This window comes from Polyergus mexicanus, unplaced genomic scaffold, assembly GCF_030449975.1.
Source record: "Polyergus mexicanus isolate NDT 795.1 unplaced genomic scaffold, iyPolMexi1.0 SCAF_11, whole genome shotgun sequence".
NCBI lineage: Eukaryota > Metazoa > Arthropoda > Insecta > Hymenoptera > Formicidae > Polyergus > Polyergus mexicanus.
The window spans coordinates 6,594,828-6,620,020 of record NW_027223331.1 but is presented as its reverse complement, the minus strand read 5'-3'; the positions used below and the strand labels follow the sequence as shown (position 1 = coordinate 6,620,020).

The window sequence follows — 25,193 nt, the reverse complement described above, 5'->3', positions numbered from 1 at the left end:
TCGTGAATCTATAAAAAAAAATATCGATTCATATTATGAAATTATAACTGCTATCTTATCACGATATGAAAACTAATTTAGATTTTCGAATATAAAGGGAGTGTTAAAAATATTACATCATACAATAAGTAATTAAACAAAAGTATATGTATATCCTATGCATAAAATGATGAATGGATCAAACGATTATAATTTTCTGATAACTTTGTGCATTCTTTTCTATATCTTCGTACTTTACGACTGTATCTGATCGATATCCTCTTCGACAATTGCACGCAGCAATCAAAACACACTTTAATTAAATAAAATAAAAAGTGTCCGAGATACACGAGAGAGAGAGAGAGAGAGAGAGAGGGGAAAGGAGATGAGAAGGGGAGCGAGGAAAGCGGGGACAATCCTTCTGGAGAAAAAAATGCAGAGAACACGCATATGTACGCTTAAGGGGGGGGGGGGGGCCCGGTATTGCGTGTGAGTCCTTACGCGGACGTGTGGATGTTCCAGACGGGGCCCGGGCCCCGGCGTAATCTGACACCAATGGCCTTCTTCCCCTCCCCCCTGCCCCCTCCCTTCGTCCACCTAGTCAGGCCCCCTCGGTCTGTTCGTTCATTCGTTCGCTCGTATCCTCACGTCCCAAACTAAATCATAACCGTATTATGTGGTCCGACAATAGGCTTCTCTCCCCCCCTCCCCTCTTCTCTTCCTCCCTCCCGCATCTCACCGTACAGCGAGAAGCTGCCTTTAATCCGCCACCGCTTAAACATCTTGCTCATTATCTCTCCGTCTTTGTCTTCCTGTACCTTCGTTTTCTCTCGATGAAACTTTCGCAAACGTTTGTACTTTTAGAGTAGAGCTAAATATATTTCTTTGTCATTGAAGTAACAGAAAAAAAATATCGCTACTTTGAATAAAGAACGTCTACGGATGAACAAATGAATTTACAGAATTTGGAAAATTTTAAATTTTATATAACACTCTTTTGCGCGTAATAGAAATTAATACTTTAAATAAATGACTATAATATTTGATGATATGAAAAATATGATCATGTGAAGATTCGCAAATAATATACATTCTTTAACGAAAAGTTACACTGTTACAAAAAACACTGCTTAGCAGAATAAGTTAAAGAAAGAGACTAGCGAGTATCTCGGAATTTGTGCAACTACCGCACAAACTTCTTTATCCCAAATAATGCGCTTTCTAAACAATAAAAAATAAAAATGTTTTCCTCTCCAGATTTTTGTTAACCGGTTTTAATCTTACCGCGAATTATTTTCCGAAAGCGTCTAAGGCTTAACGCGTTTTTCACAAGTCTTTCTTACCAACCCGATTTCAATCTCACCGGGAATTTTTTTCGCGATGCGCACGTACATCTGCATCTCTACGCCACCCATGAAACGTATCGCGACACGAAGTACCTATCCACCTACGATTTTCCAGAAAGATCCGCCATCGGCCTCCCCCTCCCCCCCGAGGAAAGAACGCCGCGATTTATCTCGCTCTCTTCCCTCCCCGGGGCCACCTTTCTCATCCCGCGATACCGGCCTCCGCCTAATCTCGCCTCGCGGCAAAACGTCGGGGACGGAATTTAAATTTCACAAATTAGTCTGTCCATTACACCCTCGGCGTAATCGGGACCGTCTGATCTCTCCCGGGCGGATCTTACGCTCTTCCTTCCTCGCGCCGGTCGCGGACGCGCCACGCGGACGGTTCTCGGAAAGCGTGGGTGCCCTCTCTCTATTCTACTTCACTCTACCCAACCGGGCCGGCCAGGACAGGATCACGATCTGGATGCCCACAAATCATAACGCGGGTGCACCGCAGATCTCACCGCGAGATCCTCGCCTCGGCTCTTCCTCGAGACGCGATCCCTCTTGTTTCAGCCGCGCGCTACTTGCGAATCCTTCCTGGATCTCTCGCCCCGATGATGAAAACGCGACCGCATCGCCGTCGTTGTGAATGCGCGACACGTCTCGCGACGCACTATTAACTCGATTCCAAAGATCTTTTTAAAATTTTCAAAATTACATTTAAAAATTAAGAATCTATCGGTCCACAAATACTCATATTATAAACTGTAAAGACATAAACAGCTAAATATTATTACGTGGTTCTACTTGTTTTAACAGTATAATTTTCCTTTTTTGCAAAATTATAAAGCGGACTATAAAAAATAATATTATTTTCATATATTATACCAATAATAATAATAATAATAATAATAATAATAATAATAATATAAACGTAGATAACATAAAAAATCGATACGACATCAAGAAAATATTTTCTAATATCTAACAGAGATCCTGCATTATAGATTAAAGTGTGATATTAAGACGCAACATTCGAAGACCTCTTACTTCCCCAACCAGATGGGAGTTGTTCGTTTTCCGGGACATCGCCGGCCGATCTCGGCAGAATCGTGCTCGCGAAACAACGAACTCGATCGAGCAGCGAGACTCGGAAGAGGGGCCCGAAGAGGGATCGACACGCGGACGCTCTTCGTGCCCGTTTCTAATGGCCCGGGATTTCCTTACACACAAAAGCCCGCGAAGGAGAGTGAGTGATCGTCGCGAGGCCCGCGAATAAATTACGTGGCAGCCTATGCGGCTGCATAAATTAATTTCAGTCGGTCTGCCCATAAATATTTCCCTCCCCCCGTCCTCCTTTGAAATCGCTCCACCGCTCGTCTTCGAGGCGCCTGTCTAAGTTCGCCTACAAGCGCGTTAGCCAACGTCGTAATTTACATCGATCGCCCATAAGTGGCGGATTTAATGGATTTATACGCGGCGTCAATGATCCTCACAAATTCGATCTCGCGCTCGTACGAAAAATATCCCGTTAAATCGAAACTTGTTTTTTTCTGTCATGTAAGAGAAACTTGTACGAAGAATTGTACATAAAAGGAAGAATTTTTCATCATTGATTACACAAGCAAGATTTTTCATCCATAAACGTTTACGAATAGATTATTTTTTAAAGAATTATTATGATTTAATATATATATATATATATATATATTTTTATAAATTATCTGTTTGTGTGCTTGTAATCTTAGGGAATAAAAATCATTAGGCAATAAAAATGTATTGTCTTATAATTCTATTTATATTATAAAGCACTTTCAAAAACTATGAGAGAACAATTCTTTCTATAATAGCTCTCAGTCGCTCTAAAAACAAAAATAATTTTATCGAATGACATAAAAAGACAAAATTGCAAAAAAAAAACAGCCTGTGATTTGTTACATAAATGCGAGTAGAATCTTTCTCCGACTCGGACTTGATGTTCCGGGAACATCATCGCATACTGCTCGGAACTTTGTGGGGTGGCGTATCGCACACCCATTGTTGCAATTGAGCAGATGTGAAGAAAGGCCGGTGGTGCGTTGCAGTTCTCTTCGTGCCTGAATGCACCGTCATTACCGATCGCATTGTAATAGTATAAAACTTATTATTTTCGCTCTAACGGGGATGTGCCATACAAAGACAAAGAAGATATGTCTGGATATATCACAAGCTTCGCGCCTTCTCAAGTGTGGGCCTGACAACTTTTCAACTATATATACGTAATTTAATAATTTAATATTGCTCATAATTTCTAAGATATTTTTTAAAACGAATTATTTTATAGAAAAAGAAAAAGAAACACGATATACAATCTGTAATAGTCGTTACGACAGATTCAATTTTTCTATAACGGTATTTTTTTCGCAAAACAAAAAAATAGCGGCGAAGAAGAGAACATCGTCCTTTGATCTTACAATATATCTGAATGAATCCGGAAAGATCGGCGCTACGGATATGAACTGGTAATTATTTCAAAACGACCGTCCTTCGGCTCGGTATTAGGTCTATCAAACGATCGCGATGAGACAGATAAGATCTTCGCCCTCCTTTTTGTACCGATATTTACCAGCGTAGTTCAGATAATATCCTCTTCGATCCTGAAAGAGAGCATCTGGCTTCTCCACGTGACCGGACGTCTCTTTGTGTTCGATTTCTTCCTTATCGTGGAGATGATCGCAGCCCGAGTTCGATGAAATTCATCGGAACGCTAAGCTGCAACGTATATTGACGTTTCGCTCAGAAATTAAATTTTTACAAATTTAATTAACATTCCTAATTTTTTCCGAGTCATATTTCACCTAACAATCATGATAAGAAACAGATATAAATATATATGTGCCTACAAAAGTAATTTCATGAACGATAAAAATTAAAGTAATAAATACACATTACGTGTAACGAAGAAATTTGCGTTATAAAAAAATATGCGAGAGCAAAATTATTTTGCTGGAAAAAATTCAACCCTTTCATTAAATATTATTTTTACAGCATATATATATATATAATAAGAGTATATTAGAAATCCCATATACAATGTGTATATTTATTCTTACAAAATTCAATTGTCGTTTAGAAAAAGATCGTAAATAAGACATTCAACGGAATGAAATTCTTCACGATTTCCTTGCGTTGATTTCTCATTCGGCTTCCCTTACGGTTTTTCTGAATCCGTCAGCGAGGCGGAATAAGAGCAGTCGACGCATGCTCATCGGCCTGTTATAATTTCGGTTCTATTAGCCGCGCGCGACGGGGCCCTAAATCCCTCCGAAGGGATTTTCGGAGAGATCGTAAAGTTAAGCACGGACCCCACAGAGATATATCGTATGTATGTGCGTGCATATGTGTATATACGTGTTTGTATGCGCGGCATACGCCGGTTGCGTGGCGTGATGGAACGGGGGCGAGTGTGGGCCCCTGCTGAAGAGGGTCCGCGAAGAGAGAGAGAGAAAGAGAAAGAGAGAGTATACTGTCAAGTAGCATCTTGACACGAAACTCACAATGGCTACTTGTTAGCGCGCTGCGCCAACAGCGAGGGGAAAACGATCCAGACACTTGCCTTTTTCACATCGTACTCCTGTCCGCGTTACGATTCTCGTTACGGATTGCGCCGATCACGAAAAAAACATAATCTTGGGAAAGATTTTTATTCGATATCATTGCGTTATATCGCGACTATTGTTTCGATTCTTCGTTAGTAATTTAAATCAGTATAATTCCGATGAAATTTTCATCTCCTCGCTGTAGGATGAGCGAAAATTTATCTCTATATTTATCCATCGCGAAAAAATAAATTCAGCGAATGTAGATTCGAATCCCAATTTTCATTCATTTTATCAACTATATTGGCGTATTAAATTCAAGATTTTTGGAAATTGATGAAGTAGTAACAACCTCTTCGATTACACGCATGATTTTCGAAAGGATATGATTGCGTGAAAATGAGTACGATTTAGTAGACGTAGTGAGTATGTTTTGAATGTGCATGGGTGAAAATATATATATGTAAACGTAAATTTTTTGACACGATAGATAAGTGGAAAAGTATTAACTCGAACGTAGACGTAAATATTCAAATATCGTGTGGTTTTCGTTTTCGAAACACATTATAAATTTATTTTTATCGCCGCTTCTTATAAAAGTATTGAGATTTATACTTAGACTTTGTTAATTAGAACTTATTGTCCTGCGATCAGTCTCGTTATTCTTTTTTTAGATCAAAAGCAATATCGCGACGTGCGCTACTTACCCCTTCCAATACTCGGCAGTATCTAAGCAAAAGATATAGGATATTGTAAGAGGACGTGTGTGCGTGATAAACGCAGATAACATTTGCATCTCTTATTACTTTAAATAACATCAACTTTACTCGATTACAGTTCGATCGTACATCGTGATCTCTTAACTTATATCTACTTACGCATCATATCTCCTCTCCCTTTCCATTTTCTCTCGCGTTTACACACGCATACACACACTTACACATACAGCTCATTGATACACATATACACACGCTCATGGATAACGACGTTCACATATTCATTCTCGGCAATTCGTCTTAGTTAGTTGTGCAACGTTAGGTTTGTCCGCTAAAATACACGAATGAAAACTGGAGAGGACCAAGATGATAATAATGATCATTAATAATCGTCCTTGCGTCGCGACTCTCCTCTCGTTCACATTCGTATCCTCGATGCTCTTCCGCTGCCTCCGTTTGTATGCGCGAGTTGCGTGCGAGTGCGTAATTTGTGCAAGAGCCTCATTACGATTAACATTCTATTCGTAAAAATTAATTCTTTAACTTTGGTCGAATCGCAGCGTTCGTTTCGTAGAAAATTTTTTAAATAACTTTCGATCATGATTACTGCTTTCGCAAGTCTAAAAAGAATATCTCGAAAGTAATGACGAATATATATATATATATATATATATATATATATATATATATATATATATATATATGGAGGAAAAGTAACTTCCAAAAGAAAGAAAAGGAAAAAAAACAAAGAAAAAATTGAGAAAGAGTCAATCGGAAGCTACCCGTTTGTGCACCACAACAACTTGTGTATACAGATATCCTTGAACGATACTTCAAATACGAGAAAATAAATAAATAATAGTCGTTCCAGTAATAATTTGTCCAGCGTTCATTAGCCGAAGCATACACGTAATAATACACATTAAAACAGCTTAAAATTTTATCAATAATTTGTCCGTTTAAGAGAGCATAATGCTTGCTACCTGTACGAGGCGCTAACGTAAAGCTTGATTAAAACTATCGTGTTTTACAAACGTGAAACTGCAAAAGAGTGATAGTTTGTTCCATGGTTTCGATTCTTACATCTAATGTAATTTGATAAAACGTACGAACTAGCGAGATTGGCTTTAATTGATTTGAGCTTTTAAAGATTGACCAACAAATCATTTCCATAAAAATAAAAGAATTTTTCTATTTCAGATACTTCAAATAATTAAAAAAAAAAAAAAGTCTTATTTCTCGAATGCAAGGTTATTTAATTGCGTCGTGAATTCTGTCAAATAGCGGAAGGTTTTGTATTATTCATAGAGTTATTGTTTTATGTGTTTCTTTTATCTCTCTTCATTCAGATACATTCTATATTAATCGATTCCTCTTACGAATCGTTAATATTCTCTCTATTGTAACGCATACTGTGGCACTTTCGAATTGTCGAATAAATATTATAACGTAGCTTTTTGTAGATGCTCGATTATTTTAGTAAAAATTAACAAACACGTAGAACGCGATGAATGTGAAAGGTGCAAAATGAAAATAACGCCGGTAGGTTCTGTGTGCCATAAGATCGAAGATATTATTATTTTTTACCCTACGTCTATCTCTTTCCTTTCACCTCGATTCTATCCCCCTACCCTGTTTCGTCCCGAGGACTCTCTCGTAAGGGAAATCCTTTCTCTCCTCGACATATCCTAGATAAGAATCTACAAGGCAATGTCGCAGCTAACGGAATATTTAGGACATTAGGCGTGCGAGATATTTTACGAATGAAAAGTCGACATTTTGGAGATGAATTAAAACGCCACTCTATAATAGAGCGCTTTATACAAGTCTTAGTAATGATTTCCCTAAACTGTTCTCTACGCGATAAAATTTTAACAAAAGCATTAAACGTATTATAGTAAAAATTAATTTTATTTTTTCATCGCAAGAAAATAAAAATCACATCGTAAAAAAAAACCGCGATGCTTGATAATTAAAAAAAAAAAAAAAAAAATTCTTACGAGCAAGAAAGTAATTTAATATATTTCTTACCTGAATAACAAATTAACGATTCATCTCAATATCTCGACTTTTTTATCTCTGTCATACTTTCGTATAATATCTTTTTCTTTCCTGTTCCCTCTTACATACTTTCCTTCTCGCGCAACATATACATTCTCGTTTTCCCTTTCATTTTTTTTTTGTCTTCAGATATATTTATGTACAGACTGCGAACTGCGAATAAATGATAACTTACGCGCTATCTTATATGATGCGACGAGCATTCACTGTCTACTGGGGGCACCCTAAAGTTTCATCTCTAACTGTTTTTATTCAATTTAATCACTACACGCGATATCACATTTTATAAATCAATATCGATGTAATATATATTCTTGTGATAATAATTTTTTTACTAATAAATATACTTTCTTATTCCGCACACAAACCACGCGTCTATGGAATGTGAGTTATAGAAATAATAAAATATCTTGAAATATTTTATCTTTAATCCCGAAAAAGTATCTCGAAAAAAATCCCGAATAATTTTCTAAGAAAATCATTGAGGCAAAATGCTCGAATTATCGAACATGAGAAATATGGGTTAACTTTAATCGCTAAAATGTCAATCTAAAACTTCGTAATTGTTTAATCACGAAATCCAATCGATGACTCGGGAACACCCGGTAGGCAGCGAACAAGGACGAGATTAACTTAATAATATGTCGAATGCATGTGTATTATACATATGTACATACAGGACAAACACAAAAGCGTACGGTGTAAGAGGAGCGTACTTGATTACGGCTAATTAATTATTTAATAGGCAGGTCGAATCTATGAAATGAGGGAGACAGGGGGAGAGGCGATAGGAGGAATGATCGGAATCTGTCGCTTGTATTTTGCGTGCGTTTAAAAAAAAAAAAGAAACATTATCTTTGTGCAATTTATTCCGTTCGGACAGAAAAACGGAAAAGTACGGCGCCAAGTATACGGAACAGAAAGGCTAGAGGCAGAATTTTTTGCCCCCATTATTTACTTATGGAAATAGTGGTAAACACAAGCCGGTCTAGCCAGCTTGCCACGAGAGTTTACGAACTGGGCAAGTAAAATGCTAATATGTCTTTTGCTATATTTCGTTCGGAAACGTCATCGCCGCCTCGGTATCCTTTGATTCCGATTCTCACGGATATCCTTGGAATAGGAAATCGTTTCATAGAAAAATCAAAAATGTATATATAAATGTATACAGATAAAAAACTATTTTTTTGTCTGAAAATAAGTCAGATGATTTTTATTAAACAAACTTTTTTCTTCTTCGAATCTTGATTATTCAATTAAAATATAACATACTAATTCATATTAAAGTTATGATTATGTTCATATAATTTATTTAAATAATTTTATAACTCATATATATTATAAAGTTATTTAAATATATATAACTAGAGTATATTAAAAAAAACTGGTTTTTTTTTTCATTAATAATTAATTATATGTTTATTCCTATTTTCTTCGTATATCTATAAAAAAAAAAAACCTAATTTATTTACGCAATTAAAAAATTTTTCTGAACACCGAGACAGACGCGACGGTTTAACAGACAGTTATTTTTGACGCTCTTCATACGCTTTAAAATACCCACCGAGAAAAGCTCACGGAGAACGAAACGATCCGTACAGAATATATCCGTGCAGAACTGTCCTTTTTATTTATCTGGAACATTACTGGATCGCCAAGGAATTATTGCAACGATAAAAAATATTTTTGACTTAAAGTTCTTCCATTATTTAATAATTGCGTTAACAATAAATTGAGATCGTGCTTATGTGTTCAATAATAATATTTTTATTAATATTTTAAATACTTTTGCATCTTTTTATAATACTTTTTAAGCAAACTTCAATATCAATAGATAAGACTTTCCTTATCTTTCTTTGGTGATAATAATTTATTGACGATCCAAATAATATCACAGCAAACCATTCAAGAGTACCTTGATCGACCGGAAGTCTTGCGCCTCTCCGATGTGCATTAAGTCTTCTCCTGGCTTCTTTTGCTTTGAGTGCTTGGGGCCCAAGGTCACAAGGAATGATACTCGCCCAACACGAGGCCGCTATGGTAACTCGCGTGCGACGTCGACATCCCCATGGAGCCCATGCCCTGGTAAGCGCCCATGCCCATGCCGTTCATCGACATAGTGTTCATGGTGTTGACACCCTGCATAGTGTTGGAAAGCATCGTCGAGGGACCCATCGGGCTTAATCCGCCCATGGAAGGCGCGATCGCGCCCATCTGCATCGACGTCGCCGTGTGTGGCAAGGACTTCTGCAGATCCGCGGAGGTCGGTGTGCCGATTAAATAATCCTATCGCAAAAAAGAAAGATTTCTTCATATTCGTTTCATCCACGACACAACGTCAATGGAAGGAAATGGAATATCAATGTCATGTGATAAGAAATGTAAAACATACACGCGCGTGTGTATATATATGTTCGATTTTTACATTTATAAATCTATTCTTGAAAAGAATCTAAAAACTCTTCGTATATTGTTAATTGAATATTGAATATATTTTTAAAAACTTGATATCTTTCAGTATATTTACTTCAATTTTCTTTACAAAACAATATAACATTTTTGGTTTTTATAAGATAAACCCCGTAACGTTTTTCTTTAAGAACACGCGCCCGCAAAAAAAAGATACGAGAAATTCTTGTTACGAACGTAAATTGGAACGAACATGAAAAATATGTTTCTTACCTGCGGGCTGTAGTACTGCATGTAATCCAGCTGACTCTTCTGTTGAGCGCAACTTGGCGGTGGCGGTGGCAAGGTAGCGGTAGGATGAACGAGTCCGTGGGCGCCGTGGGTGCCGACTTGGATATGATGCTGCAACTGATGATGGAGGTTCCTCTTGTCATCACCGCTCTCGCTGCTCGTATCGTGGTGTTGCATGTGCGGGTGGCTCAAGGACGTGCCGTGACTCTGGTGATACGAATGCGGGCTGGAGACCGTGACCGGAGGCGGAAGCTGATACATGCCGGAGGTTTGCTGGTGGTCCACCATCTGCTGCTGCTGTTGTTGCTGTTGCTGAACGGCGCAAGAGGACGGCTGTTGCTGTGGCTGCTGTCCGGATTGCCGCTTCGTCTCGTCGCCGCTCTCGCTGCTGGAGTCCCCTAAGCCCCCGCCGTGAGCCTTGTCCTCCCTCTGTCCACTAAAACAACAAAGCGGCATTTTTATCTTTTAAAAAAGACAGTTGATCTTTGTTTCTTTTTTTCTTGAAGATTTATACTTTGCATAAATGAAAATGCGTGTTGTGCGAAGCAAGTTGCGAACAAAGAGCAGCGAATTGTACGCAAACCGGTTTAAATAAATTTTTATGTTAATCATACCATTATCACACATCGCGTTTAAACTATTATGTTAATTACATCCTATTATATTTCGCCGTTATCAAATATAATCTCTTTAACGGTCCCCTTTCATATATCTATTCCCTCTCTCTTTAATTCACGCTTTTTTTTTACCTGTATTTGAAAATTATTAATCCTTCACTGTGAAAGAATGAAAATATTATTAGTCCAATCTTCTAATTATTTATTTCAAGCGGAATTTGGTTGTTTCATCGAAACAACCATATACCACGCATGTATCAAGCAAAGCCGACACAAATATTAATATATACGTTCGTCATCGATCCCTCTTTATTAGCCACATGTTCTCCATCATTCCATTATGAAGACATCCCAGGGGCCCAATTTAATTGCATTCGCTAGCGCGAGCATCGCGTTAAACCACCGCCTTGCGACAATCCGGCGACGTCGATCGACTGGAATCGAAATAATATCGCCTAAGATAACACCAGTACAGGCACGTAAAGTACCGAGAAAAGGGTATATCCAGCCTCTCCCGTACTTGTGAATTAAGGGCGGGCACCGAGTGTAGGGAGGGAGAGTAGGATTTTAAAGAGGCGCGCAACGGAAAGGAAAAGAGAACGGAAGAAAAAAGAGGAAAGAAAAGAGAGAGAGAGAGAGTGAAAAAGCGAGAGAAACGCTCTTGGCGTCTCGTAAACTCAATTTAGCAAGCTGGACCTCCTCGAAGCATGTGAAGGAGACCCACGGGTCCGGCCGAGCTTCCCCCTTCGTTTACCTCTCTTTCTACCTTTTCCTCTCTCCTCTTCTTTGTCTATCCTCCTCCAGGTATCCAGCAATCGTTAAGCGCTTGTTTTACAAGTCGTTTAGACGCGAGACCAGTGATATCGCACTGTTCAAGGCAAGTGCTGCGACACTTGTCTCTACGGGGTGTTTTCGAGAACCGGTCTTCGTAGTATGAGAGAGAAACTACCGAAGTGATAAGAGAACACGGAAGACATCTCGAGCATTGCAGCAACTTTGAAGAAAGTAAAAATATATCACCGTAAAGAGTTTCCGAAATATTTTACACAATTACGTAAAATTGAGATAAAATAAATACAGAGAGATATTCCGATATTATATAATATCTAAATATAAATGTGTGTATAAATATGTGTTACAAAATAGTTTTAAATATATTATATCTATATCTAATTTTTTTAGATGTTACAAGCGTATTTAAATCAACGTATTGTAACTCTGAATTGCTTCGATGAATTCAGATATGCTGGATACAAAAAAAAAAAAAAGGTTATCCTTATCAATGGTACCAGAAAAATCGCGATTATATTAATGAAAAATTTATATTTTTTTGTCTATTGCAAAGTACACGAAAATTAAAATTATCGATATCAATTTTCACATAAAGATGTAAGATCTTAATTAAGTCACGACCTTTGTGTATCGTCATATGTGTATAATAAGAAAAAGATATATTTTCTATATACCGAGGGATGATTAGAACACTACGTTTATCGCGTTGATCTTTTTCATACCACCAGTTACAAGATGCTATCTATATGATTGTAATTATGTACTGGTTTCCAATTTCTACACACGCGAGAGATAAAATGTCTAATTAGTCGGGACGTCGCCCTTTGTATTCTAGCATTAAGACGAGATTCCCTGGATACACCGAAACGACGTAGGACCGAGTCTATCGCATTGATCTTTTTTCGTACCACCCGTTACATGGTGGAACCTATAACCGGATGGAGGTGTCCCCAGGTATGCCTTATCTGTCCGTACATCGCGTAGTAAATAAATTTATCCGCGTTGCGTCGCACGGCCACGAAAAAGAACGGAATCTTTCGGGGTTATTATTATTTTCATTAGGATTTGTGACTCATCGCGTGCAAAAGGCATTTATTTTGAAGCCGTGACACCTACTCCGCGTCTCCGGATCGACGCTTTTCTCTGTTCTTTTTCTTCTCTTCGGCGCGACTATGTAGGATCGAAGAGGATACAGGCCTTTTAAATGTTGGAAGCTTTGACGACTCCAAAGGGAATAATTAATAATTATCTCCATGCAATTTATCATTCAGATATCTTCGCGCGCGGGTCTTCAATCGCCTCGCCTCTCTCTGTTATTTTCTTTAATTCTTCACATAATGCATCAATCCGCTAAATTTAATTGGAGACATCTTGTTATCGTGAAAAATAATCGAATGCGCGCGAAAATACGCACGAAATATCACAAAGAATCAGCATTAATCAATTTCAACGGTCTTTAATTAAAAACATTGCAAAAACTATAATACATTTTAATGGAATGTATCTTTAATTAAGTGGGAATAAATTTTATAATTAAAATTTACATTAAAATTTACATTAAAATTAGTTAAGTAAAGTAAGAGAGAGATATTTTATGTATGTAATTAGCGTACATTATTTAATTTGCGCTATATATAAAAGTAATAAATTTTTTATTTTAAACATTCCGTTTATGTTTCTGTCGCGCGCGCCCATGTCCAGATCAACGTCAAGGATTATAAAAAATGCCAGGAATGTGACGAGATTCTATCTGCGGACGGTTCTACGTGAGTTGCCGTTGTCTCACGAATAGTGGACAAATCGATCTTGCCGACCGCCGCGGAATTTCGAAGTAAATCTTATTTACGAACCGGCCGATTAATGAAACCATAGCCGTGCCTTCGCCGATCGTTATCTCCTTCGTATCATAAAGTTGAGATCAACGACTTTGGCTATTAAGTCATTGGAGAGAGTAAATCACACGAAAGTAATTTTTTTTTATACCAAATTTAAATTATCTATATGATATATAATATTAATAATTACTCTTTTATTAATTAATTGTTTTGTTTATTAATTTTATTAATAAATTTATTAATTGTCCTATATTTGGTCTTATATATATATATATATATATATATATATATATATATATATATATATATATATATATATATATAATATTAAGTACGTTTAAACGAAACATAGACTGAGACTTTTATGGAACAACGACTTTTTAGTCCACGTTTCGGTTAAACATATCTAATTCAATTTAATTAATTCCATGCGTAATTTATATACATATTAATCTATAATCAGATTAAAATTCGTGCGTAATTATTTTATGCATTTTTTTGATCTCATATTTTCTTTTAATTTTGATAAAATTGTCTTATAAATCTGCGTTATCGAACCTCAGGAACGAGCGAGGTTGATGATGTAGCATCAATCTAATAAATTACATTGCATATTGTACGAGCAGCTTTATAGAAGGTGTCCTTAATTGAGTGGCGCAAATCACGTATAAATAATTGAGGAAACGCGATGCCGCAGCTGCTCATTCACGACGATCGATTTCGGGGTGAGAAAAGCGTCGTGTCTACATGTAATATGTATATATATATATATATATATATATATATATATATATATATACATGTAATATACATATTGTATTGCGTATATATGTATATAGGCTGTCGGGTATTATCATAATTTCTAATTTAATTTCTCGATAAATTCCTGATCGCACGCTCGCCTCGAAATGAGATGCTATCGCGGCACCACTAATTCGCGTGTCTAAGTTTATACCGCCTGGGACCGGTACGAGAGACCTGATAGCATCTTCCCCTTCTTCTCTCTCTTTCTATGTCGTGGTTTCCTCATAAAATCGGATTATATCGGTTCTGTCGCCCCTGTGTTGTGTCGCATACTTTATTCCGGTCTACGTGCGATATCCTCTCTCTAGTAGAAACAAGTTTGGGTCAGAATGCGATTGCAGACTCATAACGAATTCTTTTTCTTTCTCTCCGTTTATTTCTCTCTCTCTCTCTCTCTCTCTCTCTCTCTTTCTCCTCTTTTCTCTAAGCTTTTCCGTATCATTAATAATATCCAAGCGAATAGAAATTTCAATTCTTCAAGAGCCGAATGTGATATATATCGAGAAACTGGCAACTGTATGAGAAAAAATTTACTAGATCAGCAACTTCTAAATTTATAAATCAGTTTAATTTAAGCGTGTTCTTCTATGTAACTTTCAAATTTATTTTTCGCATTCCAAATATCCCACGCAACCGTCGCGCTTCGCTCTCGAAGAGACCGCCAGTTTTGCCAACCGGGATTACTTAACTCGCTGAAGAAGGCAGAAAGGCAAACTCCGGGATCTGTGGAGAGCAAATTGAAAATCGGCCAACTCGTTTGTCGGCCTCGAAATCTTAAGGAAAGAAACGGCGGATTTTCCTGTGGAAACTCCGGAGGCTGAGGGATCCCGCGCGTCCGTCCACTCCTCTCGGCAGGTGAGCACGAGGAAGTTACTGGCAGCTGATTCCATAAGCAGATAGAGAAGGAAAGTTTCCCGGGCCTAAAATAATGGGAGGCAGCGTACCGTGTACACACTATATACGAGCAGCCTCTGTTTGTAAACTATGGCTCTCGCCTTCTCTCTACCTGCACGATCTCGGGTCCTGTCCGTGAAAACGTCCGGGGGCGAATTTCTCGCGCGAACACGGGATCATCCGCACGAAATTTACCAGTGCAAAAAAATTCGCCAAGGATTATAACTGATGTAATTTTGACAGGTTCGGTTTTCGGTATTGTAAATGATAAATGTACCTCAAACTATAATGATCGACGTATTTCTATTATGATGTGTAAACACAGTAGTCAAAATTTCCCTTTTAAATAAAAACTAATATATTCTCCAAAGAGAAAGAGAGAGAGAGAGAGAGAGAGAGAGAGAGAGAGAGAGGAAGAGAGAATAATAATAATTAAAATTATATTTCATCGTTTTAAAATACTTAGAATGATCATGTCAATAGTAAAAGTCAATTCTTTTAGTCAGTAGATTATCGAAAGATTTACAAAGTTTGTTTAATTTCATGCATAAAGATTCTCGAGTCGTATATTTCGCGTGAATCGTACTATCGCGATAACAAAACGCTCGTTTACGAAGAGTAGAAATTCGCAGAAGTAGAAATCGCAAGAGTAGAAATGAGAAGCACATAAATTAAATAGGAGAGAATTCCAATATGACACTCATTGATGCACATCGGAATTATTTCAATGATAAATGACGTGTCACATTATTTTACTTATCGTAATTTGATATATAATTTCACTTAATGGGATAATGCATTATAAAGTGTGTCAAAGAATCCGTGTTCTCGTGCCAATTGTTGTACGTGCGAGTTTGAGGTCCGCCTAAATTCGATTCATAAATCAACAATGTATCAAGGAAGACTGTGCCAGTTTTGCATGAATAGTTTTGCAGCACAGCACATCATATTATCTCGAGATAACAGATAACTCGTAAATCCTGAAAAATCGTTTGGAAAAAACGCTTAATTCTGGCACCGACAATTATTCTAAGAACGCGAAACAAAGCGATTATTTCTTTAAACGATTGAAAAATAGGGAGATGATATTATTTTTGTATTATAATATTATAGTAATCTTCCTTATTTCTCTTTCCTCGAATCATAATAATAATAATAATAATAACAATAATAATAATAGATTAGACGCGCGAATTTAATAAATTTTTATTCAAATATTCAGATTTCAACTCTTAATATTGAATAATTTTACTGATTAATCTTCGAATAAATATTCTATTAAAAAGAAGGGCCTAGACGAAGTTATATGGAGGAAAAAAAAAAAAAAAAAAATTACTATCTACTTGTCTATCATGAAGAATTAATCCGATAAAAGAGAGATTTCCTGTACGTCCATATTATATTATACATTATTTATTATAATATAAATATTATAATATAAAATTAATATTCTCTATAAATTCATATTTATTGCGAAAAAGTTTCCACGTCCGTATTTGAAAGAACAAAATCTTTGTACAGCGTAAAGATTTCGATAAAAAATGAAAGCCCGTTCATTCTATTTCTTTTTCTCTATTTGAATACGCCACCAACCGTGGTGGTCGTCGACTCGGTGGCCGGTCCAGCTCGCTGTTTTCCATAGATCTATCGGAGACGCATCGTTATTTACGACGGATCGACGAGATCCCCGCAGGTAGGAGACGCGTCCTCGCGCTCGTATTAGGAAGCGCGCCGCGGCGTTAAAACGCTTTTGCTGTTTTGGGATTTTTTTAATCCGGATTACGCCGAACCTGCCGGTACGCCGGTAGTTTTCGATGTACCGCGAGTGTGTCGCACACGAGCGTATGGGGATCTCTGTCATCATCTCGTCTCGTCAATCCGTCGGCGTCGTGTGTGAACCCATATCCCTTTGCCGAGGGACTACGCGTGAAACGGATTTAATCCCGGAAGAAGCCCCAAGGGGACACCCAGCGCGGATGTCCTCGATCCTCGAGATTTTTAGATTCATTATCACGTGTACAATTGACAAAACCGGAAATACTTTCTAACGATTTGATATCAAGTGTACGCAAAATCCCAAATAGGAGATCGGCCAGAAAAATCAAAAATATGTCAACAGCGTAACAGAGATCTTATTATGTCATTACTTCCGAATTAATTCACGATGGATATTTTATTAACAATAAATCTTATTTCAAAAAGAGAAAAATGAAGAGAACAAAGTTTAGAATTACCTGATCTTGTGATTTCGAAGAATGTACGTTCCGAATTGAACGTGTATCTCAATTTGACCGATTATATATACGCGATACGTATTCCCTTACTCTCGAAGAACGCGCTCGCGCGCTGATCGAAGAGGATGAACGCCCAACCGCAAACCACCACAAAGGATTCGTCTCAGATTGAAAGGCGCCACTGAATGCGCAATGCCCCTCGACCTCCCTTTCGCCGAAGAAAAAAAAAAAAAAGAAAGAAAGAAAGAAAGAAAAAGGAAAAACACGCGAGAGCGAGAAAGAAAGAAAGAGATGGGCACGGCCATGTTGGATCGTCTCAGCCATTTTTGGGGACGAAAAAAGGCGGGATAGGGGGGAGGGGGAGGCTCGCTCGGTGAAAACCGCTTTGAAGAAGACCACGTCAAATCTGACAGCTCGCGGGAAGGGTCCACATGTGGGCACGTAAGGACCGAAAGGGCCCGCCTCGTTCCCGCTGCCGTTGAAAAAGAGAACGAGCCGCTCGAGTCCCCCTTCGTTCCCTTCTCCCCCCCCCTCCCCCCTGATCCCTCGTCTCTTCCTCTTCTTCTTGTTCGGAACCGTGGGGGACAGAGGGGCATTCATTCATGCACGCATTCCCAGAATGCAACGCGCGTGCGAATATGTCCGGTACACGCACGGGGCCCCAGAAGGGGGTCCGCATGGAGGGACATGGCGGAGAGGATGGGATGACTATTTTCACTACGTGGATCTGTAGGACGAAAAACGATTCGAATCAAAGAAATGGTGGAATACGATACTACGTATATTATAATTATAGCAGGAAATTAAAAAAAATGTCAATATTATTGTTGTAATTTCTTCTTGTTAAATGCATTATTTTTCTCTGCTAAAAATGAAAAAAATATACGTACGAATTTTTGAGAGAGAATGGGAAGTGAAGAAAATTGCGAGAGAATATGTTTCTACATAAAATAAATCTCTAACTGTAGTTAAAGATTAATAATACAGACAATTGAAAAAAAAAAAAAAAAAATAATAATAATAATAATAATAATAATATACAATAACATCAATCCTTCAAAATTATCTTGAAAATCCTAACTTATCAAAAAGTTTGTCATAAAATTAAGCGTAAGACAAGTATAAAAAATTCTTATATATAGCTCTCCAAGAAAGTGATAGAAATATAAAAAAGAAATAAAAGAGATATAAAAAAGAAACAACAAATTTTAGTGCACTCTCGGAAATTCAATTTACAAGTGAAAATCTTTTTTAGTGTCGACACAGTTTCAAGAAAATAAACGCATTTTTATATCGTAAAAATTGCATAAGCCAAGTATCTTGGTTCGACCTTGGCGAGGTTGAGCCGCGCCCAATTCCCGCACGCGAGACATGGAAGTGACGCGTCGTCTCGGAAAATTGCTCGACGTCTGAACGATTTCCTCGAGTCTGTCCCTCCTTTCTCGCCTCGATCTTTCGAGAGACCTTACCGATTGCACAATCGATGCAAAAATATAAACGAATACAGAACTACGCGCAGTAAAATGAAGGATTTAGGCTGAATAACATCGACAATTATGAATATTAGAAAATTTTGATAATAAATATTCGTGGAAGTTTTGCAAATGCGTGTCATTAGATATAAATATTTTTAACATTATGTATATATATAAATTATTATTAATATAAATATTATATTAATTATATTAAAAATTGATACTTCGTTTTTTGAAATTTTATTATAATCATAATCATACAATAAAATTTGGAGGATATATATATATATATATATCGATTTTTTCTGCGATGCAGGGACTTTTACGATATAATCTGTCATTTTAATTACGACATAATACGGTCCAGGAGATTAATCAACACTGAAAATTTGACATTTAGAGTCCAGAAATCTCGGAAGCGGATACGGCGACGGCGCGTACGTACGGTATATACGGCGTTGAAATGGGTTCTCTGGTTACAGACACGGGCAGCGCGCTGCCCAGACACCGTGCCCGCTGTAACCGTAAACCGGGGAATGGTACCAGTATTCGCGCGGCTATTTCGGGGCCACGTCGCGGCGTTACAATCTAAACGAGTGTCTCCTTCCGCTTGACCCAAAAGCATCTTTATTCGCGCGCGAAAATTCACGCGACGAACAGACTCGCGTCGTTCTTCGATTCGCGTAATCGATGTCGGAAAAAATCACGTGCTTCAACCAAATGTCAATTCGCCATCGATATTCACCACGAATCTCGCAGGAATTTAATATATAAAAACTGCTTTCATCTAAATCGGGATGTGCGCGTTTACGAATCTATTGCGCGAGCAAAATATGTCATCAAACATGTATTAATCCAGAATGCGAATGAATTTGTATTAATATGCTGAAAAATATATTTCATAATTAAATGATCGAAATCTTATAGTTAGCATAACGTGATTATGAAATTAAAGATGTCGATTAATATAATAAATCATGCACATATCAGATCGTATATGACCAATATTACATGTATTATATAAAACTGAATATCGAAAGACCAATGTCTAATTTATAATTTATACGATTTGGAAAAGATGAGAAGTATTAATTATATATCTAATTACGCAGATCTATAATCCGATATAAAATATTTTCATATTACAATATATATATATATATATACATAGTCCTAAAATCAGAAACATAATATTAAATAAACGAATTTTTCTTTTTCTCTAAAAAAATATCTAGGATCAAATTTTTCTTGACGGATTTAATCGTTTGAAATAGAGAAAGTGTCCTCTTGAAAGTAATTTCGAACCTTCGAATGATTAATGACGACCCGACGCGACAGTGGCCGAAGTTAGCCAGTCGAACGGACGCCATGCCGAAAGAATACGTAGGTTGTACGAAGGGCGAGGTAAAGTAGCGCCACCCTCTTTGTGTCACCGGCGAGTCTCTGCTTTTCAGAAGGAGTCAATATTGGCGCAACCACCCCTGTGTCTAACCCTTATCGGCCACCCCCCGCAACCGTTACGCCCTCTCGATGCTGACTCCCCCATCTGTCCCTTTCCACATCCGGCCATGGCACACTGTCCCTTCCAGGAGAAACCGCCACATCGATTATTTTTAACCCCCTTGTCCGCGAATCGATACCTAGTCGCGGTTAATCAACCGTAGGATAATCGTATAAGCGAAATTGTCTCGTTAAAGTTTGACGATAGATGAAAACTTAAGCGCGAATTTACTTTCCATCTTAAGAATCGAGAATGTAGATATTACATATGTTACAAATATTATATATCTAGAACGAGAAAGTGTATATATATATATATATATATATATATATATATATATATATATATATATATATATGGATATATGACCAAGTGTATTATATTTGAATGTCAAAAATATTAATAGATGTTACCGAAATGTATATGAGATGGATTAATCAAAATTAATCGGATAAACATTAATAAGAACAATTGTTTTCGTTAAATTTTAATACGTTACGAGTAATAAAGTAATAACGAAAAAGAAAATAATGAAAATAAACGAAATAATAGGCAGACTCGAGAAGCAAATAGCAGATGTATACACGTAAGTACGCAATATATTAAATCAAAAATTATATAAGCAATTCACAAGAATCTTAATGAATTAAAATTCACAATAATACTTGACTAAAAAAGTAGCATGTGACGCACGCAAATCGCTTAGAAATAGTAAAGTAAAATACAATAATGACGCAAATTTGTGTTTTTTTGCTACATGTTTCTAATCATATTATTTTTGTAAATTTTAATTCATTAAAATTCTCGTGAATTGTTCAATTTTTTATTTAACATATCGCACTATTTGCTCCTCGAGTCCGCCTATTATTTTGTTTAATAGAGTGATGATCGAAAATTTTATATTCGTAAAAATTTCAATAAAATATACACATTATTCACAATGAAGTGAATATATTAGTGTAAAATAAACATTAAATCGTATTAAACGTAAAATCGTATCGTATTTCATTTTTATTCCATATTACTGTGTGTAACTTTGCAAAAAAGTGCAACGCGATATTGATATGTATTTTTACATCATTGTACAGTAAAAGCATCGAAGTTACTGAAATTTTATCTTTACAAACTTTATCATCAAAATTGTAGAAATATAAAATATTGCTAAAAATTATCTATTAAAAATATTTCTCGTGCGTTATTATGATTTTAACTTGAGTTTTATTTTTAGTCAGCTTATTTTTTTCCAATGATAAAAAGCCGATGAAGAAATAATTATGATACTGGTATGAGTCTAATATTTTTCAAATATATGATCTATAACTTTTTTTTTTTTTTTTTTTTTTTTTTTTGATCACTCTCCTGATTTGTCTAAATACAGTCGTATGTGTATCATATATTTTCTATCAATATATATATATATGTATTTTTTTGATCTGATATTTATTCAAAATTTAAGATTATAATATAATAATATTAAAGATGATGTTTATGATTATAATATAATTAAGGATATTTTATAATTATAATTTAAAGGAGAGAATTTCTGTCTCCTTTTTCTCTGTTTCTTTCAGTCTTCCGTAAAAATATTCGCCAAAACTATATAATTAAGTTTCAAATAAATATCTGTTAAAAATTGTTTTTTTCTTCGACATATTTATTATAATTGTCCCGATTAATTATCGTCTCTGGCAACAGCTTTAATATTTTTGAAATATACAGTTTATAATCGTTACGCATGCCGCGTTCTTCTTTGTTCACGCGTAGAATTTTACGACAATGATACGGCGGATCATCGAGTCCAGTTCGTAGAAAATGTCAGAAGAACCGCACACGTCGACCGATAAAACGTCGCCACAAACAAACGCGGTGAGCAGCCGGGCGCCTTCTCTCCCGCGTGTGTTTCGCTTATGCGGCGCGAATAAAACGTCCGCCCCTAATCTAATCTAATCTAAAGTGGACAATCTGACGGTACCGGCGGCGAATAAGAGAGACGTTAATCTTTGTGCCAGTAGTTTCCAAGCGATGGCCATGACAAGCACAATCTCCCTGTGTGTTTACAATTTAGGTATTAATCCGTAATAAGTCCAAACTAGGTAGATATCCTTTCTTATACACCATCCTTTAAATTGTAAATAAATTTATCATCTGAACCACGTGTATGAAAATTCAAAGAATAATTTCAAAAGTAAATATCTAATCATATATATGTGCGATGTAAAAAATGTTCTTGATTGAAAAGTGGCAAGTAGTTAGCAACGATGCTAATTTTCGGACGATATGAAAAAAAGAAGAGTTATCTAAATATATTTCATATAATTTCTATATTTTATGGCGCGATCGATCGAATCGAGGTCAACGGAAAGGAGTCATCGCTTAGATCGATTCGAGTAAGATAATTTAAAATTTTAACAAATCGATCGCACGAGATAAGATTTGTCGAATGGCTGGAAATAACGTCTCTCCCGCGTTTTCTCTCCATTTTTCTATCTGCACCGTGGGATGATGGGGGAGACGCGAAGACGAGGACGAGGGCGAGGGCGAGCGTTCGAGGGGTTGGTACATTAGCAATGTTTTGTTGACATTGGAGAACAATGACGAAGCCATTACTGGCTTCTGCCAGCGTGATATAGCCCTTCGATCTATCGAGAAAGCCGGCGGATGACACAACAAACTTAGCCGTCCAAGCCACTGTGCTATCTCTTACTATTATCGAAAAACGCGTTACTATATCGTAAAATTATTACTAAAATTTTTTTATTTCCTATCTCTAAATATTTTTAGAGATCTCTTATAATATATATTTCTAGTTTTGAAAAAAAAAAAAAAACTTTAATATTTGCTTCAAACATTCCGTAACTTTTACAATTTCGTAAACTAATCTAACGTAATTATGATAATATAATAGTTACCGCGTACTTTATATAATAAATTTATCGCGGAAGTAAAATAGAAAATAAAATTAATAATCTCATTCATTGCTCAAAAATTGCGATTTTTTTCATATCCAAGCGTGCTTTTCCAGTTCGAATACTCTTTCGTGTTTTAATGCTGTTAATCTCAGCTAAATAATTCGGTCAAGGAAAAATAAATTCGAGAAACTATAAATCGGAGGAAAGCTTTGTCCATTGAGAGGGAAGCTTTGTTCTATTTATCTCCAGCACCGTGCGTTATTGTTCTTAAATCTGTCAGAGCGATCCCTTCGAAGATCATTGTGGCACGAGTTTCTATCAACGGGACTAGCGCGACAGTAATAAAGACGTTTTAAGCGCCATATATATATATATATATATATATATACAAAAGCGGCCGCTCTCGTAGAGAAACAGAGAGAGAGAGAGAGAGAGAGAGAGAGAGAGAGAGAGAGAGAGAGAGAGAGAGAGAGAGAGAGCAAAAAAATATACACAGCGCGACCAAGGCGTGCGGCCGGGAGTTTATTTTCGACTGTGAAGAATGAAGGCACAATGCACTCGCGGATACGCATCCGTTCCCCCTCACCCTCCTCTCCACTCTACGTTCTTTTTGTTTCTCACTTCGACGATCGAAATCGACACATTTTAAGTGACATATGAAGCAGAAAAAAAATGATCCAACGTGAAACATGCGGCATTTATTTTTCAAGCCGAGCAATAGAATCGATATTCGAAAAAAGAAAAAAGAAAAAAAGATCGCGGATGCGACACGACCAGTTTTAATATCCGGCACTTTTTTTTTATCCGTTGCAATGAACCATCATGCTGGGCGATCTTTTTTTTTTTTATCGTTTAGAGAAGAAAAAGCTTAAAGAAGTAATTTTCATTAAAGGAAATGCGATGACATATATGATCGGATTATGTACGTTAATTTTCTATAATTTAGATAATCTCGAAGTACACAAGTACTAAATCATATGTAATCAGTGCCGAACGCATCGTGCATCCTCCATTTGGTTATTTATATTACTTTTAGCCTAATCGAGACTAAAGTAAGCTTTCAGCGAACTGGTAGCGCAGAATTAGCCCCTTGCCCCTCCGTGCTGCAACGCGATACCGACGTACGTCGGAAAATTTCGAGAAGCGATGAGACGCGCGCGCGGAGAGCAAGTCGGATTATCCGGCGGCGGCGGCGGCGGCGGCGGCGCTGATCATCTTAATCAGCATCAACGCGCGTTATCTCGCGTTTGGACGATACACGCACGTTCCACCGTCATCGGATACCGAGTACCGAGAACGGCGACAGCGGTTCCGTTATCGTCGGCAGCGATGCAGCAACTGCAACGACGCCGTCGCCGCTGACGCACCCCGTCGATCGGTGTACTTCGTCGCCGTTGTCTTGCCTCGTGCGTTTCTCAAAGTGCAGCGGATGCACTTCGCCGCGTGGAGGATGCTGACAACTCTGTATCTGGCTCGGCCGGCGTAAGTAATCGCGCTGATAATTGTGGGACCGGCAGAGAAAGAGAGAGAGAGAGAGAGAGAGAGAGAGAGAGAGAGAGAGAGAGAGAGAAAATGGGACCCGTTCTCGCCCTCTTATCGCTCGATTTTTTTCGGTATGCAAAACATATCATCCGGGATTTATCTCGATTGACCTCTCATTGTTTAAAGTTCGTTACGAGAATGCGAGAGTCATGTGGAGATTGAGCAAACGATGTTACGGGTGTTTCGAGAATCCACGATGTTTATATATACCCGATCTTATCTTTT

At 37.2% G+C, this 25,193-nt stretch overlaps 1 protein-coding gene across 4 annotated transcripts in view; it reads right to left on the bottom strand.

Moving 5' to 3' along the window:
- The window catches only part of So (sine oculis), a 48,758-nt gene that overhangs the window by 10,637 nt on the left and 12,928 nt on the right, over window positions 1–25,193 (bottom strand). For 2 of the 4 annotated variants that reach the window (XM_070304524.1, XM_070304525.1), the window contains exons 4-5: window positions 10,348–10,801; window positions 6,291–9,951 (exon numbers count right to left, since the gene is read on the bottom strand). In XM_070304524.1, the coding sequence (XP_070160625.1) occupies window positions 9,667–9,951; window positions 10,348–10,801 (739 nt within the window). In that variant the 3' untranslated portion in view covers window positions 6,291–9,666. Of the gene's footprint in view, window positions 1–3,259; window positions 4,062–6,290; window positions 9,952–10,347; window positions 10,802–25,193 lie in introns of those variants that run through there. The other 2 variants (XR_011447581.1, XR_011447582.1) reach the window with 2 other exon arrangements.